Below are 18733 nucleotides of genomic sequence, written 5' to 3'. Positions count from 1 at the left end.
TTCTTCCCTGGAAGCAGCCCAAGTCCTCAGCTTCCAGTACCCCAGGAGGCGACCACAAACACTAAAGATAACTAACTAACTTTGTTACCCAGGAGGGTATTTGCACCGTTGTGCCCTATTGTTTATTATGTGTCTTTGATTCCAGCTTTGTTGCCCAGTTTTCTTGGCAGCGTTTTTCTTACTGAACTGTGGAGATCATGGACACTGAATGACCCAGAGCTTTAATGTGTATAGTTGCACCTCTTTAGGTGCCCTCTCTTGGTTTTACATAGCCCTTTTTGGAATAAGGACTACCTCACTTGGAGCATGGCTCCCACCAAAAGGACACTGCCAGAGCGGTGTCCAGCACTTACAAGAATTATTGAAGTTTTGATGTGAAGTATTTTATAATGTGCCTTATGAAAGTCTTAATAGTTAGAGAACAGCTTTTATATAGAATCTAGTTAATAGCAATGACTATTAGGAATGTTTTAATAAAGAGATGAAGGATTTGAAAAAAGATAAAGATTTGAAAAAAGCAGGTGACAAACCAGGCATCAGCGGTTATCACTTAAGGTTAATAAAAGAAAGTAGAAAATGTGAAAGAGGAGATGATGAATAAATATGTAAATGATAATACTTGAATTAGTACTTTGAAATAGGAACTGTAGTAAGATATAGATAGTTAGTTAAGATGTTTGTAACGTTCAAGACTCAGTGCCTCCCACATTGGGAAGTTTAGATAAAAACTGTTTATTTAGCATTAAAAAATATTGTATGTTCCTGTATTTGTCCATCTTTGCTTCTTTTACAGCCCGCGGACATGCTGTGTATAACGGGGGGTATGTGGCGCACCTGAGGGTTCAGTCACCACAGAGGTACTGCACCTCCTCCTGAGGTGTGGTACCCAACCATTCAGGTAAGGTGGAGACACCTGACCATGCTCCAACACCTGCATCCCACACAACATAGTAGTGTAGCAAAGCACCCTTTGGTGGCTCCCTGCTTGGAACACGAAGCGTGCTGGGAGACGGGTGGAGTTTAGTCTGCACTAAAAGAGCGGGAAGGGTTTAGGATTTAGTCATTCTGATAGAGTCAGAGGAGGAGAGAAGATCCCCTGAGTGGGATGGATGAAGGAAGTGCTGCAGCCGACCTCAGTGACCTGGGTCTGCTGGCACAGGAAAGATATATTGAGAAAGCCTGACTCTCCATAAGAAGGGAAGGATTAGTACGGAACATGAGGAGAAGAAGAGAACTAAGGATTAGGGTCAGAGGAGAACCCTTCCCAAGTTCTAAATGCAAGGCCGGGGTCCGGTCCCCGAGGTTGTATGGATACTAATGGTCCTGCAGCAGACACCGGAGGAATAGAAGTTGTCACCACTTTATTCCCACACCAGACTTGGGGGCACAACATCATCGTAAGAGAGCCGAGACTAGGTAGTAAGGAGTCCCCGAAGCAGGCTACAGCTGTCTGCCGTGCAAGTAGAGATCATAGGGAACATCTGACAGGAGGAACTCCAGTGTAACTCAGTACTGTGAGTACTTCACTAAAGGCGCTAAGAGGGAGACGTTCAGAAAAGGCACATAAGTTGGCGGAGTGTTGGAAAGGAGTACTTCATGTTGCCTGGAAGTTGGCTTAGCTACTGACCCGGAAGACACGGCACAGATGCGGGCTCTTGTGCCACAACAGACTGTGAGTAAAGCTTTGGAACTACAGGCCCTGGTGTCCTCCACTTATTCCTGCGTCAACCTGCCCGACACTGCTACATCCCCTGCGCCCGACACTACACCATCTAAATGTCACTTCACCTACTCTGCCCTGGGACTAAAGCCCTGCCTGTGGAGGGCTATAACATCATTGCTGCACCACACCATCTGTCCCAGAGGATCTGTCTGCAGCGTCGGCTTAACACCATTCCCGAACACCACAGGTGGTGTCACGACTCATTCATTCTAATCATCATAAGCACACTGAACATTCCCCCCTTTTACAATGGGCGCCCAGGGTCACGGGCCGGGTCCCAGCTGCCGTGACATCTCCCATTGAAGCTCGTTGGGCCCGGTACCGAGTACCCCACAGCCCTGGCCCTGGGAAGGTGACCCAGGGGCATACCTTAGAGGTCAAGCAATTCTGTGGTCTTGCGCTCCTCAGGAGCTGGGGTCATCGTCGAACCTAAAAGAACTATGGGTGGTGAGCAAGGCCCTAGAAAGCTTTGCTCCTCTCCTCCGGGGCCGCGACGTCCGCATTATGTCAGACAACCGGGCCACGGTAGCATACGTCAATCATCAGGGGGGAACAAGGTCAATCTCCCTGGAAGCGATCAACATTTTTCAGAGAGAGGAACAACATCTCTTATCCCTTACAGCACTACACATAAAAGGGGGCAGAGACCATCGAAGCAGACATCCTAAGCTGCAACAGGCTAAAACAGGGGGAATGGGCCTTCAACCTCAGAGTTTTCCAACAGATTGTCCACTTATGGGGGATGCCGGAAATAGATTTGTTTGTCAACAAAAGCAACAGGAAGGTAAAGAGGTTTTGTTCACTAAACCCAAGGGAAAGGCCGTTCGCGGTAGACTCCCTACAAATTCCTTAGAACTTCAAGATAGCTTACGCATTCCCTCCAGTACCCTTGATTCCAACAGTAGTGAGGAAAATCAGAAGGGATCAAGTAAGAGTGATTATGATTACCCCATTCTGGCCGAAAAGACCTTGGTTTTCCCTATTAAGGATAATGTCGCTGTCAGATCCATGGATCCTGCATGACATTCCAGACCTCCTCAGGGTCCAAGAATCCACACCCTGGTGAAGGGGTCAAATCTTGCGGCATGGAATTTGAGAGGTCACTTCTGAGTAGTAGGGGGTTCTCACCAGGACCAGTTTCTACTTTGCTAAAGAATAGAAAATCTATAACTACATGGATCTACAGCAGAACGTGGAATAAATTCCTAGAGTTCTTAGGGAAACCATTAAGCCAAAAACCTCCGATCGGTCCCATCTTAGAGTTCCTACAGTCGGGGTTAGAACTGGGACTAGCCGTTAATACCCTTAAAGTTCAGGTGTTGACTTTAGGTGCATTATACAACTGTAACCTGGCTGCGAATAGATGGATGACTAAATTCCTGCCATAGGTCCAAACCAATTCCGATTCGAAAAGTTTCCCCGTGGGATCTAAACTTAGTATTGGAGACCCTTATGAAGGAACCATTTGAACCTATACATGAGTTGTCAATAAAATATCTCACCCTGAAAACAATCATATTACTGGCTCTTACATCAGGCCATAGGGTGAGTGATTTGCAGGCCCTCTCTATAAATCCGCCTTTTTCGCAGGTATATGAGGATAGGATTGTGTTAAAAGCAGACCCGGCATATCTGCCCAAAGTAGTGTAAAAATTTCATCAAAGTCAAGAGATTATTCTTCCTTCCTTCTGTGAGAACCCTAAAATTTGGGGGCAAAGACATTTCACAATCTAGACGTTAGGATTGTGCTGCTAGAATATATGGCAGTGACTAGCCAGTGGAGTCCCTATTCATAGCCTTTCAGTGTAGCAGGAAGGATTATGGGGTGTCAAAGAGTACTATTGCCATATGGATTAGGGAGGCCATTAGTGTAGCATACTCGGCTAGTGGTGCTCCGATTTCTGATGGCATCAAGGCTCACTCCACCAACACCTTGGTGACCTCCTGGGCAGAAAAAGTAGAGGTATCAATTGACCAAATCTGTAAGGCTGCTACCTGGCCCTCACATCAACCTTCTTTAGGCTCTATAGGTTGGACCTATCCTCCTCTGCTAACTTGACCTTTGGTAGAAGGGTGTTGCAATCGATGGTCCCTCCCTAAGGTATTTCAAAGTCTCCAAAAGTCTCTCAAGTGTGCTGTCATGAGTGAAGGGAAAACACCAAGGTTACTTACCGGTAGCAGGTTTTTCCAGAGCCCATGACAGCACCTGTATATCCCCCCCCTTTTCACCATATGGGTGTGCACGATAATTGGGTGTATTTATAATGTGGTGTTGGTGTTAGTTATATGTGTAATTAACCGGGAAGTCCTCTCATGCTCTGTAACCAACTGAAGCAGGGGAGAGGTACCACCCCTTATATTTCAGTAGGTTCCTGTCCTGGCGGGGCAGATCCCTCTCTCAGGTGTGCTGTCATGGGCTCCAGAAAAACTGGCTACCGGTAAGCAACCTTGTTTTTGTTTTCATAAGATCAGTGTTTCATCAGCAGGAGATTATCACTATAGGACTGGTTGTCTCCTGCCTCCTAGAGTCAACTGCTCTGTGTAACCTATCACCCACCACTGATTAGCAGCTTTCTGTCAGTATACAGTGTTCATAGAAAGCTGCCAATCAGTGGTGTAAGAGGGACTATACAGTGCTCAGCATTCAGAGCAATGCTAGATCTGCAGTAGAGAAACTGTGATTGGGATCAAATGATGGCATGCAGACCAGTAAGTGATATATCACTGGAATCAGGGCACCTCATCTCTGTCCCTTCATCATGCTGCTCTCAGATTACACAGCAAAAGTTTAGTGACAGATTCTCTTTAAAATGACGATCTACAGAATCAGCAAACACCAACTCTACCATGTACTGCTCTTCAGCAGTGCACGTGTTTGCCTATGCTAAATGAATAACGTTGCCACTTATTTAATTTGTATAGAAGCAGTTGGGCACACAGTTATGATATTTAGGTATGGATAAATTGCACACCAAATGATGGTTCATTTTAGGACCTGATTATTTCAAAGGAGTTGTTTAGAACATTTTTTTTTCAGAAACTACCCAAGGTTGACCCAAAATAAATAGAAGACCTGTATTCCAGCAGGGACATCATTCAACCAGGGAAGTCAATTAGTAACCACAGCAGTGATAGATGCATCATGGCTGCTGCCAGTGACTGGCTGCAGCAGTCATGAGCCCGCTTGAACATATATACGGTATTGTATTTGTACTATGCTTCTGGAACGCCCCACAGGGCCGGGGGTACTCAGTACCGGGCCATCAGGCTCTTTGAAGGGGATGTGTGTCACGGTGGTGATGGTGACCTGGTCCTTGGCCCTGGGTGTCCAATGTAGATGATGAAAGTTTAGATGAAGGGGGAAGATGGTAGGATTATTAATAGGGGAAAAGGGGATTCGTGACGCCACCGGTGGTATTCAGCAATACAGGTGTTAAGCCGACACTGCTCTGCAGATCCTCTGGGACGGTGTTAGGGCAGCAGGGATGGTAAAGCTCTCCACAGGTAGAGCTGTGCCCCAGGGCAGTTGAGCCGGTGACGGTGATGGTGTTTGCAGTGTGAGGCAGGCAGTTGTAAAATAACTCCAAGGACACAGTTAGGTGCAGTTTCTGGGTTTTTACTCACAAGTTTCGTGTACACGTTGGTCCACTTAGTGCTACGTCCTCCGAGGGAGGGGTCCGGCAAACTCCCAGGCAGATTGGGTACACCTTTCAGGACTCCTCCTTGTGTCTTTTCTGAAGGCCATGTCTCTGTGCTGAATTCTCCTTACTTTCCCTGCCCTGCGCCTTCACAAGTAGTGCCCCCTGCTGGTAGCCACGGATCTCCTCAGGTGACGTGGGTCAGGCCCCGAGGTCCGTTACTCATACCGCTGCCTTTTGGAGGGTGCTTGTGGCTGAGGCACTTAAAGTTACCTCAGCCTCCGGCTTCCGGCTGAGTCCTGTAGTCCTCCACTAGTTTCAGGGGCCGGCTCCCTCGCTCTGGCCTGGTCCTTCCCTTCCAGGATGCGGGCCCCACGGGTGGCCAGTCGTACTACCCGTGCCCCTAGGACCCCTTCTTCCCAGTCTGGGAGCGTGGTCAAGATGTTTCACTCTTTTCCACCCACAGTCCTCTACAGCAATCCTGCTCTCCTGCTGTCCTGTCACCAACTAACTAGTTTCTGGAAGGATCTACTTACCTCAGAGCTAGCTCCTCCCACCAACTGTCATCTTACTCACTCTGATTGGATGGCTAACTATCACTCCACTACCTAAGCTCCTCCCACTCTACCTATCTTCCACACTAACTCCCCAACACCCTTTCCTAGCCAGTCTGGGATGAGGCCATCCTCCCGAAGGGTACGCCCAGGTGCCCTGACTAGCTAGTGTGTGTGTTGAGTGCAGTGTTAGGAGTCCTGGGTGGTAATCGCTCCTTACCTGAGGGTGGGATACCACACCTCTGAATGAGGTGCAGTACCTCTGTGGCGACTGGACCCTCAGCAGCGCCACACTTCAAGCAATGATAAACGTAAAAAAATACACAACAAACAATAAAATCATGCCTTTAAGCCAGGTTTGCATTGCTATAATTAAAACTGCCCCCACTGCTCTGTGTGTTGCTGTAATACAATTGCATACAGTAGGATCCTCTCTCTATTGCTTGGCCACTACTGTACTTTTTATTGATGATCTGTCCTTAGTAAAGGCCATCTATATCTGATCGGTGCTGGTCAGGTATTACCAGCACCTACAGGAGCATCCGGAAGTTCTTGCATGCTGCCAAGTTCTTGAAAGCAGCAGCTCCATCATTTCTACAGTATAGTGGCCGGCAGCAGTATCTCAGATCCACCTCCCATTCAAAAAAATTGGGGGTAGATCTATAGTATCCTTGGCCATGATAGTTTTCACCGGCTGCTATGTTCCAAAAATAAAAGGGAACAGCATGCAATCCAGTTGAAAAAAATAAAAGTTGATCTTTATTTTGCCGTATTGCAACGTTTCGACCATTAAGGTCTTTGTCAAGCATGATGGTATGCATGGTATTTTGGTATGCATTTTCCAATTGGGTTCACTGGACTCTGAACGTGCATCCCTATCTTTGAAATACTGTCTGCTGCTGCTTTGTATTTATTCGGCTGCTATGTTCCGTCAGAATTCCAGAACTTCCGGCCATCGCTAGCACCGGTAACAGCTGCTCGTCGGGGGTGCCAGATGTCACATTCCCACAGATCCGGTATTGACGGCTTATCATAAGATTAAACCATCAATAAAATAATTGTAGCAAAACCCTTTTAAGCTCCATCTTTTCCTAAGCCTAACCTTCAGTGGAAAAAAAAAAAACAACAGATCAGCAAAAAGGTTAATTCCTTTGTTCTTTGCTGGATTTCTAGAATACGTTTTGTTATTAGGAACATGCAGAAAATTCCACAGACTTAAAAACAATTGGAGCAAATGTATTTCCTATTAACTTGTAAAATTTATGTCAAGGTTTAATGTTTCTTTAAGGAATGATGTGTCAAACCTCAGCTATTCCTAGTATTTTGTTCCCTGTATTGTTCAGTCATTCCTACTTAATATCATAAAAAATAAATTAAAAAAAGCCTTAAGAAAACTAAAAATTGTATGTATTGTTTCCAGTAATCTTTGTTCTAGTTTGTTGCATTTGGAAATAAAGTGTAAGTATCCTATTTGGCATACTGTATAGATTTCCTGTGCAAAGGTCTGGGAGGCCACCACATCGAGACTTCCCGAGCAGACATAATGGCTCAGTTTTTTATGGAATTATCTTTTTTTGTTGTTGTCAAAGGTTCCCCAGAAGTTTGCAGAAGGGACATCCTAACCCTGTCACCCCTGTTTTGAAGTCTCACTGCAGCTGTGCTTCATAGAAAATAAATGAGTAATTCATAAATTCCCAAATGAGAACAGAAACTTTGTCGACAAACCAGACTTGTTTGTTGAACATAAAAGGACATAAATCCTCTACAGTTCCCTAGAGAAAGGCTTGAAAAGGGGAGTAATTATTATAAACCACTTAGTGCTATATGCTCTGTATCATGTTGCTGTGAGAAAGTTAGGTTTGATTGGTTCATAAAGCAGATTTCTTAAATCCTTTTTAGGTTGGTTTCAAAAGTTGTATGTATTGTAATACGAGTATGGATGAGTAATGGTAGTATAATATACGAAAAGTCCAAAATCAAAATTATAAGTGATTGTATACCATACATGTCTACGTGTGTGTATGTATATAAATATATATATATATATATATATATATATATATAAAATGTTCAAATTGAAGAAATGTACAAATTCAGGACAGAAAAGCATAAAAACTTCTACAGTATCAACAGATCGATAGATAGAAACCAAATCTTTCTATTCCACACTTTTATCATCTCTCTGCATTTTCATTTACAGAATGTTTCTCTTGCTTCTTGTTACCACCACATCATTTTTCTTTCCACCATCCTCCAACTGTTAAATTATTGTTGATTTCAAGTAACAAAAAATGCACAAAAATGCAACAACTTAGCAAAATAATCTGCATTATTGTGTTTGTTCGGTTCCTATTCTTGTTTTATTTACAATCTGCCCCCAACAAAGCATGTTACTGTGTGCATTATTCTGCATTTTTTTCCTACTGGTTTTCGGCTCCCCATCATACCACTGCTGTTACTGTACATATGAATTTACTATTACATATAGAGTATATATTTTGCCTAATTCTTGGCATAATCTGTGGTTTGCTGCAGGTTACTGGTCTACTGTGATTATAAAACTGAAATAGACAAGTTAAAAGAAATTTGTCCTCAAATTTCCAAGTACAAACTTTGAAAATCTATGCTGGAATCCACATCAGTATAATCCGGATATTAAAGGGGTTGTCCACTAGTCACAAAACCCCTTCTCAATCTCTATGTCTCCCTTTGTATAATAATAACAGCTCTAGTCAACTCCTGTGCTGGTGCTGTTCGAGAGGTGTCTGCACTAGTACAACCAGGACTCTCAAAACATTATGTTACGCGATCCCTGTGGCCATTCAGCGGAGGAGACAGCAGGCGCCGTTCTCACTTCCTCTGGATGTTAGTTGCTTCCAAAGGAGAGGGGATTGTCACGTGAGCCCTGAGAAAGCCAATGCCAACACCACTGAAATGGCTCTAGAACCAGAGGTGAGTATAAAAGGGAATGCGTCAATAGGCTTTTGCTATGTAATCTGAGGACAGCATGAGGTAGGGGTTAAAACACTGGACCCAAGGGTGTGTCACATGTCCGGCTATGTGGTGTTGTTTGCTTAGACTGAAAGTTTAATCAACTGGTAATTAACAATTCTATGACTAGATGGCTGCCTACTTGCAAGTCTGACTCCGCCCCTTCTGTGATAAGCAGCTCACTGTCTATAGTTGTGTACACTGAGAGCCTGGTGTGGGCATGGTTAGCATTCTCAGCTCAGCTGTTCTGCTAAATCGAAAAACTCTGATTGTCAGAACAGCTGCACCCAGTAATCTGGGATATATTGCTGGATCTGGGTTTCTATGCTTACATCAGGCTGAGCTCAGATGAGGTTCCAAAATCCTGCTGAGGGATTCCCTTTAAGTAAGTACTTTATATTTCAGCCATAGATTGAGAGAGTTCATTAATCCAAGTATATTCAGTCTCCACTCATCCATTTTGACTGACAGCTGAAGCTTGTACTGAGCAGTGTGAGATCTTATCTGCAACAAGGGGACACTGAGGAACTGTGAATCAGGATATGTGGGCAGAGATTCAGTAGCAAAGAGTCACTGAGAAGCTCCTCAATTTGCCAAGTTGGTCGGGATTCAGCAGCACGGAGTATATGTAGGGAAGGTGACCTGACGGACGGACTTGTCAGCAAGTAGGAAGGAGGGTTTGCACATTTTAGGCAGATAGCAGTTATCACAGTGGGGAAACAGCTAGGAAAGTGTAGGTGATGTGCAGTACCTGGGGTTGACCACAAGATGGCAGGGAGGAGTTTGAGTTCAGGACTTGACAGCAGCTTAGGGCTTTAGAAACCGTTGGTCATGGGGGGCGGAGTTACAGGGAAACGGGAAAGTTATAAATTTGACAGGATGGTTCCAGAAAGTTCCAGTCCTCGGGAGGAGCTCAAGAGGAGAGGAGCCTGTGGCAAAGTGGGTGTTGTGAGGAAAGCTCAACCAGGGGACTGAGGAGAGAAGAAGTCAGGGGGGTGGTCCTGACACGAAGTACCGCAGTACAGACGAGGTCCCGAGGGAAAGCATACCGAATTTGACGACGACAGCTGACCAGTAAAATTACTGTTGGTGTACAGGCCTAAGGCGGCCACAGTGACCAAACTGGCAGGAACGTCACTAAGCTGAGAAAGGGACAGTGTGTGTATCTATGTCCCAAGTGAAAGTACGGTGTGTGTGTACCGGGGCCTGGAAACGGAGGGTCGTGAAGGAATTGCTGTGTGCTGTCAGAGCTGTCAGTCGGACCGCGGAAAATATACTTGGACCTGTTGCACCCGAAAACTGCCTCCATCTTGTGTCTGTATGTTACTGCGCAGTATACAGAGGGACCACCCTCCAGTCCGGCCCACTAACCCTACATATGGACACTGAGCTGTCAATCAGAGATTCAGCTTGTCAATCAGGCAAAGTGGTCGAGATTCAGCAGCAAAAAGATGGACATTTAGGAGCTGTCAATCAGGCTAGGTGGGACAAGAGTGAGTCGACCACATCAGGTCTACAAGATGTATTTAATACTGTATGCAGCTTGTATGGTGAAAGATCTACTTTAAACAATGTTACTTTAAAGTCGATCAATGATAACTATCTTTCTTTTATCATTTAAACAGACGTTTATATTGTATATATAATTTACACTGTAGATCTAATAGTAACCTATAAGATCAAGGTGTCCAGAACTACATAGTAGATAGCTGAGTAGTATGCTGCTGTGATTGAGATGGTTAAATGAATGCACAAATAGGAGAAATTAAATGGTGCTGCACTTGTGGCGGTCATTATGGGTTCCAACTGAAATAATATCTAAATCCTATATATAAGAAACAGTTTACAAAAAAGAGAGCAGTATTTCTGGCACAAGTTAAGATGGGGGAGAGCTTCTCTGATAAAATGCAGCATACCAGAGGCTTTACAGAAATAGTACAGCTGTGTTGGCATGGGGAGAATTGATTGGCATACCAGTGCAGGTGGTTCATGGGTTATTGAGTGATTATGTCAGGAATATTATGCCATAAAAGAGTGGATTTTGAATTATATTGCTTAAGAGTCAATGGAGGATTTAGAGCAAAAGGGAAGACACTTACTACAAGTGGATGTTTACTCCAGGCATTGAAGAACATTAGAATCTGCTTATAAAATGACAATTGTGACCATGAAGATATAAAATAGTATTCAGTTGTGCTCAAAAGTTTACATACCCCAGCAGACTTTTTGCTTTCTTGGCCTTTTTTTCAGAGAATTTGAATGATAACAGCAAAACTTTTTCTCCACTCATGGTTAGTGGTTGGGTGAAGCCATTTATTATCAAACTACTGTGTTTTCTCTTTTTAAATCATAATGACAACTCAAAACATCCAAATGACTCTGATCAAAAGTTTACATACCCTGGTAATTTTGACCTGATAACATGCACAGAAGTTGACACAAATGGGTATGAATGGCTACTAAATGTAACATCCTCACCTGTGACAAATGCCAGGAAAATTGTTCGGGATGCAAAGAAAAAAAAACACAAATAACATCAGCTGAAATACTGGACACTCTGAAAACTAGCAATGTGGCTGTTGCAAGATGCACAATAAGGAGGCACTTGAAGAAAAATGGGCTGCATGGGCGAGTCGCCAGAAGAAAGCCATTACTGTGCAAATGCCACAAAGTATCTCACCTACAATATGCAAAACAGCACAGAGACAAGCCTCAAAACTTCTGGAACAAAGTAATTTGGAGTGATGAGACCAAAATTGAACTTTTTGGCCACAACCATAAACATTACATTTGGAGAGAGTTCAACAAGGCCAATGATGAAAGGAAGACCATTCCTATTGTAAAGCACGGAGGTGGATCGCTGATGTTTTGGGGATGTGTGAGCTACAACGGCACAGGAAACTTGGTAAAAGTTGAAAGAAAGATGAATGCAGCACGTTATCAGCAAATATTGGAGGCAAATATTCAATCATCAGCACGGAAGCTGTGCATGGGATGTACTTGGATGTTCCAATATGATAGTGATCCAAAACACAAGGCAAAATCAACCTGTTATTGGCTATAGCAGAACAAAGTGAATTTTCTGGAGTGGCCATCTCAGTCTCCTGACCTCAATATTATTGAGCCACTCTGGGGAGATCTCAAGTGCACAGTTCATGCTAGACAGCCCAGGAATTTACAGGAACTGGAGGCTTTTTGCGAAGAAGAGTGGGTAGCTTTACCATATGAAAATAAAGAACCTCATCTACAGCTACCACAAAAGACTTTAAGCTGTCATTGATGTTAGAGGGGGCAATACACGATATTAAGAAATGGAGTATGTGAATTTTTGATCACGGTCATTTGGCTTTCTTCTGGCGACTTAACCATGCAGCCCATTTTTCTTCAAGTGCCTTCTTATTGTGCATCTTAAAACAGCCACACCACTGATTTTCAGAGAGTCCAGTATTTCAGCTGATGTTGTGGGTTTTTCGTTGCATCCCAAACAATTTTCCTGGCAACAGCTATATTTTTCCATTCTCCCAGGTTGGTTGGGTTCAGAAACCGACACAAGCATGAGGAGAACATACAAACTCCGTGCAAGAGTTGTCCTTGGTTGGATTTGAACCCAGGACCCCAGGGCTGCAAGGTCACAGTACTAACCACTGAGCCACTGTGCTGCCCTAGGGTTGTGAGTCAGAAGCACTTTAGCCTCATTGATTCAAACAGTGATTTCCCAGTAACGGAGGAATAGACTGGCTTGTTATAGGTATCAATGGATTTGTTTTTACAAGTGTTTCATGTACATATAAACAGTTTTTGAGGGTGAAATTCTGCTGACAGATTGCCTTTGACTTGAAGTCAGAATTTGGAAATATAGGATTGTTGTCTTCTGCAATGACATGACTTTACCCTTTCTTTAATCAGGTATGATTTTGTGGAGATTGAAGACCCCAGTGATGGGAAAAAACTTGGTCGCTGGTGCGGCTCTAATGTAGTGCCAAGCAAGCAGATATCCAAAGGAAACCAGATCAGGATACGATTTGTATCGGATGAGTATTTTCCCTCTGAACCAGGATTCTGCATTCATTACACTCTTCTCACCCCGGTAAGCAAATTCCACTTATGCTCAGTATTGCAATTAAGACAGCACTGAGCCTTCTGTAACCTGATCATTTTAGGTCATAAGCTCAGGGCTCTGAAAGGCCCCCAAAAAACTTAATGAAAAGCAAACAACTTTCTTGTATTCCTTTTAAGCAAACTAAATATATACCCAGGTGTTTCACTTTGCTGATTTGGGATGTGTCAGTGATTTGAGTTTGTGGTCGGTCATGTGAAAATTCTTGCATAACTTTGTTTTCTCACTTTGCAAGGAAATTCAATATCTGTAAATTACATTTGAGTTTTTTGGAAAGTAATATTGCCTGCAACAAACAGTAACTGCCAGGGTATGATTTTACATAATATCGTATGATTATATGCAGATGGAGCTATTATGAGCTCATTTAGCACATTTGTCATAACTTTTACTGATGCTGTATATAGTTCACTGTAGTGGACCTCTAATGTAGATGCCTCCTCTATCACACGGAGCTGAATGACCAATCCAAACATTAGGTAGGTAGGCATCATTACCAGAATTGTGGGTAATCTGTACACATCAGTATTACATAGCTGTACTCTAGCGTCACCAGACATGACTGGTGGTGACGTAACCTTATTTGTGCACTATATCGTGGTAATAAGTGGACACTGTGTGGCCTCATTAGAAAGGCCAAGCTCGGCACTCCAGATAGATGGTGATGCTCAGTGGTAGGACGCATATCCAGACAATAAGGCTGGAGTCACACTAGAATACGGTCCGTTTTTCACGGACGAGAATAGCACAAATGTTTCATGAACAGTGACCGTATGTCATCCGTGTGCAATGCGAGGATGTGATTTCCTCGCATCAAAGTATCCATGTGACATCCGTATGGCATCCGTATGGGGAGATTTTCTCGCGGCTTGCAAAATGGACATATAATGGGTCCATAGCCTCAAATGTTCGTGAAAACATATATACAGTCTTTACATATTTATATTTCATACAGAGGTAGATGGCAGAATAGGTGAAAAATCAATTGTTGGCTTCTGTAAAATCATTACAAAACCCGACAGGATATGAGACATGGTTTACATACAGTAAACTGTTGCATATCTGTTATTTTTTAATATTTCCTTCACTAATAATGTTAGTAATGTGTGTGTAAAATTTTGGAACTGTAGGTGTTAAATTAAAGGATTAATTCACGGAAAAAACTGGCACTAGCTCCCGCCCAATTATCAGCACCAGAGAGGGCAAGCCAGTGACTGAGAGCAGAAATTAATAGCCTATAGAGGGACCATTGATTTTGGCCCCCCCTTGGCTAAAAAAATCTGCCCCCAGCCACCCCAGAAAAGGCGCATCTGTACGATGCGCCAATTCCGGCACTTACCCGCTCTCTTACCATTGCCCTGTAGTGGGTGGCAATGCTATTGCTATTGTAAGGTGACATTAATCTGGTTAATAATGGAGTGGTGTCAATAAGACACCTATCCATTATTAATCCACTAGTCTGAAAGGGGTTAAAAAAACACGCACATTAAGAAAAAATACATTTAATGAAATAAATAAACACAAATTTTTTCCATCTTTATTACACGCCCAATCCATTTGACGCCATCGTTTTCCTGTAAAAAATCCAAAATAAAAAAGCAACAATATCCCATACCTGTCCGCTGTACAGTCAAGTCCCACACCACAATCCATCTCAAAGGGTTAAATAGTTGATCTGTCAGCGTGTCATGTACACGGAGACCACACTTTACAATATGGCCAATGTTTCGGTCCTCTTGGATCTTGATCACCACCTGTTAGGATCAGTGTGATGGACGCTCAGTAGAGATACATACTCAAGTGTGCGCTGACGCCTCTCCACTGAGCGTAAACCACATAACATAACATATTCATATATGTTATGTTCATATATTGTAAGAGAAAGGAGACCTAAGTCCTTCAAAATAAATATCTCTTACCACACAGTGAATCTTTCACTTCACAACATACTTCATCTTACTACACTTGCTTATTTATTTCTTATAAGTTGTATATTGTAGGTACCATATATTGTTTAGCCTTGGCATATAATAGTGATCATTCATGTCATGATACCAGTGCTGGGTGACCGGCACTTCTGGGGTTAATGTTCTGATCGCAGTGCAGACTCTCACCTGCACACCTGGGACCTATTATGGTGGCCTCTCATTGGTTCTGGGGAGGCTTCTTATATCCTCAGGATGCTCCCATCCCCCGTCAGTTATACTTTCGCTCTTGGAATTGTGTGGTGACCCCTGAGTGTGTTTTTGCTGTGTTCTGTTTGCTTCATTCTCTGTGTATGACTCGGTCTGTTCTCTGGATATCGCTTTGGATTCTGCTTGGTACCTTCTATGTCCGTTTGATTTTTGATCTCTGCTTGGCCCTGACTGTCCACTCTGTCTCATCCCTGGTACTGTATTGATATCTTGTGTATGACCTTTGGCTTTGTCTGACCTTCCGTCTGTTTATCGCTCCTGTACCTCGCTTGCCTGTATTGTGGTTGACCTCTGCTTTGCCCGACTCTGAGTTTTCTTCCTCCTCTGAAAGCAGGATGCTAAGCCCCGCCCCCTTGCAGTCACATGACCGTTCACATGACCGTAGGTCCTGTGCCTGCTTTCTAAACTTCTACATTCAGGTCCCGTGCATCTTTATTGTCCGGCTGTTCTTGTCCCCAGGGGTCCCTACGGTGCGGGTGAGTCCCTGCTTAGCGGAGGCTGTATGCTGGCGCTGTCAGGACCCTGACAATTCATATTACACTTATGGACAAGGTCTGTATCTTAGTAAATAAATGTATCATATTTTCCCAGTATAAAAGCTCATGCAGATGTCAGTGAATCTTGGTACGATCACGGAATGACTGGCCGTAGGTCTCCCAACTGGAGCATGACATCTTCATGTATTTCTGTGAGACTGCGATGCTCGGGTTGGAAGATCCTCAGACATTCCATGCATTGCATTCCAAGATTGGACCAAAATCCAAGGATATCAGCTTGAGCCCTAAGACACACTCCAATTTTAGACAGCAGAAAATGGTGAAAAAATATCTCAAACTAATTACAGCATTCCTGGTGGTGTAAGGAACCAGAGGGGTTAACAAACTAGTGACCTCTGCACAAATAATATTTCTTAAATTAACATGACTAAAAACATTAGTAAAATGTTCTGTATGCTTTGATGCTGATTCAGGATGTGTAATGGACAGATGCAACAAAGCTGAGTATGTCATTTGTAACAAGTCTTGTCATTACGTCCTATTTTTACATTTTATGGTGAAAAGCAGACTAGATGCAATAAAACAAGTAGGGAAAGAGTCACTCACTTACAATATAATTGAGACTGATGAATCTAAAAAAGGAAATCACACATTTACTAAATACAACCTTTTACATATTTTTCTGTATTTGTGTGCCGCCATGAAAGCAGTGTATTCTGGGGGTGAGTGTCCATAAAATTGAAGCTATGCGAACACATGATCGCTTTGTTTTTTGGGATTTTAAAGACCATATAAACAACGATAAATGCCCTTACCTGTGATCTGGCCAGAAAACTCAGCCCTTTTATAAACTATCAGAGAAATCACAAGTCTAAGGGGTAAGGATTTTCCTTGTGGAGAGTGATATACCGGCTCTGGCATGCCGAGGTAAGGAGGCTTATTCACCGTACAATGCTTCTCTGGGAAATTTAATATGCAAATTGCCTCTTCGGAGAGGAAGAGGACTTGAACTCTATAGCGCCACTTGTTGGGAGCAGCTATTCTACAAGTCACTACCAACCCTTTAACGAGTCTTGCAATATGACCCAAAACACCGTGTCTACAAATTGAGATTCTAATTTGGCTTTTATCCTAAGCCACATTCCAAGACTCGCTAAAGGGTCGATAGTGACTTGTAAGATCAATGCTTCCAACAGGTGGCGCTATAGAATTCAAGTCCTCTTCCTCTCTGAAGAGGCAATTTGCAATTCACAAGCAAAATTTGTCCTCAGTGACTGTGCTCCACATCTGAGCACAGTTCTTTCAATGATGGGCAAGGCACTTCATGAGCGCTCTGCTGCAGGCAGGAGGATATCTTGCACTGCCGGGCCACTGACTCCAGACGTAGACAATTTTTATCAAGATTTTATCTTATTAAAAAAGGAAGTCTTATAAACCAAAAATACAGTAATTACTTTATATATAAAACTTATTTATGGTGCAAAACAAAAAAATGTGGCCTTTGTTCACTTTTAGTAAGCATTTTACATTTGTATTTGTCAGTCTACATAGAGAAAACTTTATTAAAAGCATGGCCAAAGAAACAGAAATCAAAATTCCCCGAAAAAATTCAATATTAAATAATAATTAATTCAATAATTAAAACAGCAAAAAAGGGCAGCAGTGCTTTACTAGTTCGAGATGCAGTAAACCCATATAATAAAGATGGCAGCAACACAGGTGCAAAATACTGATGAGACAACCACTCACAACCTACCATTTCATGGAGGAGGTGATTGCTTCGTATTAACATTGCACACAAAAAGCTTGTATAGGGCGCTGGTCACACACAGGTAGTGCACAGTGTCTGGCTTACAGCCTATTAGTGACATCCATACTAATAGATTGGGTGAGCTGCCCAGGACTATATAAGTGCACCCGACCAGGACAAACATCCTATTTTACAAGGCCAGCCTTGATGGGTTTGACTGTACCCTCATTAAAAATATAAAGTGCAAAAAAATCAATGAAATAACGTATTGGTCGATATTTACTTGGACCATGAAAGACGGATGTGTGAAACCAGCCTTATGCAGATTCAAATACATTCAGTATTACAGAGCTTCCCACAGAGGTCTTATACGACCAGAAACATGAATGATCACAGAATGATGGGGCCATTTGTTGAGAAAAAGCACTTTATGACCTTGATCTCCATTCTGATTGGGTTTCTGAATAGAATTTGCTGTTTTCTAGAATGTCCTTCTTAATATACTGTATATAGCCATGGGAAGCATCTCCCGGTGTTTGAAAGCTTTAATCCATTACTCTGGTTACATCATGATCATCATTTTTATGCATCTACACCAAGAACCTTTAACAATGAGCAACATGTTTTCTAATACAAACCCACCCCACCTAATAAAAGCTTTATTGTTCTTACTTATGCGGTAATTGTTGATCAAAAGACTGCGGTTGCCAACAATTAAAATAATTGATGTTATTATTAACATGCACATTACGTTGTGCTGAAGCTGCATGTATTTCTAAGGAATGGTGAGCGTCTGCCAAGACCTTCAGTTTCTTATTATGGGGAATAAAATAATAGCAGAAAAATGGCAGCAGAATATATTGTTCTGGATGTCTAAGGAGTGCCAGATAGTTTATGTGTCTGGTGTATTCATGAGGGGGGCTCTCTCCTGCCTCCCTTCTCCCTTAAGGCAATGAATAACGGCTTGCTGATACACATCTGTATATAAAGCAGCCATCAATCACTGTGGAAATGGGGTGGGTAGATCATTTTCCTCTTGAATATACTGAGCTCAAAAACGGCATGTCTTCGAAAATCTCTGATGGCTCCTATTAGGCAAAGAGACAATTTATTATTCATTTATGCCAATTCTATGTCATAGAAAAGTAAAAAAAAATTGATGGACAAAATATTGGAAATTAAATAAGCTTAAATTAGAATAAATTACAGTATTTATCTACTCCTCATATTATGCATAGATTGACATGAACCAAGCTTATAAGGTGTGT

The 18733-nt window shown here is 42.7% G+C and overlaps 1 protein-coding gene across 2 annotated transcripts in view; it reads left to right on the top strand.

The window, feature by feature from the left end:
* Positions 1 to 18733, top strand: part of PDGFC (platelet derived growth factor C) — a 423119-nt gene that overhangs the window by 269380 nt on the left and 135006 nt on the right. For both annotated transcript variants that reach the window (XM_073576451.1, XM_073576461.1), the window contains exon 3: positions 12813 to 12993. In XM_073576451.1, coding sequence (XP_073432552.1) covers positions 12813 to 12993 — 181 coding nt within the window. The remainder of the gene's footprint in view (positions 1 to 12812; positions 12994 to 18733) is intronic.

Source organism: Dendrobates tinctorius, unplaced genomic scaffold (assembly GCF_039654945.1).
Source record: "Dendrobates tinctorius isolate UK_male_01 unplaced genomic scaffold, ASM3965494v1 ptg000008l, whole genome shotgun sequence".
In the NCBI taxonomy this organism is placed as follows: Eukaryota; Metazoa; Chordata; class Amphibia; order Anura; family Dendrobatidae; genus Dendrobates; species Dendrobates tinctorius.
Note: the sequence above shows the minus strand (reverse complement) of the source record. Positions and strands in the feature narration are given on the sequence as shown.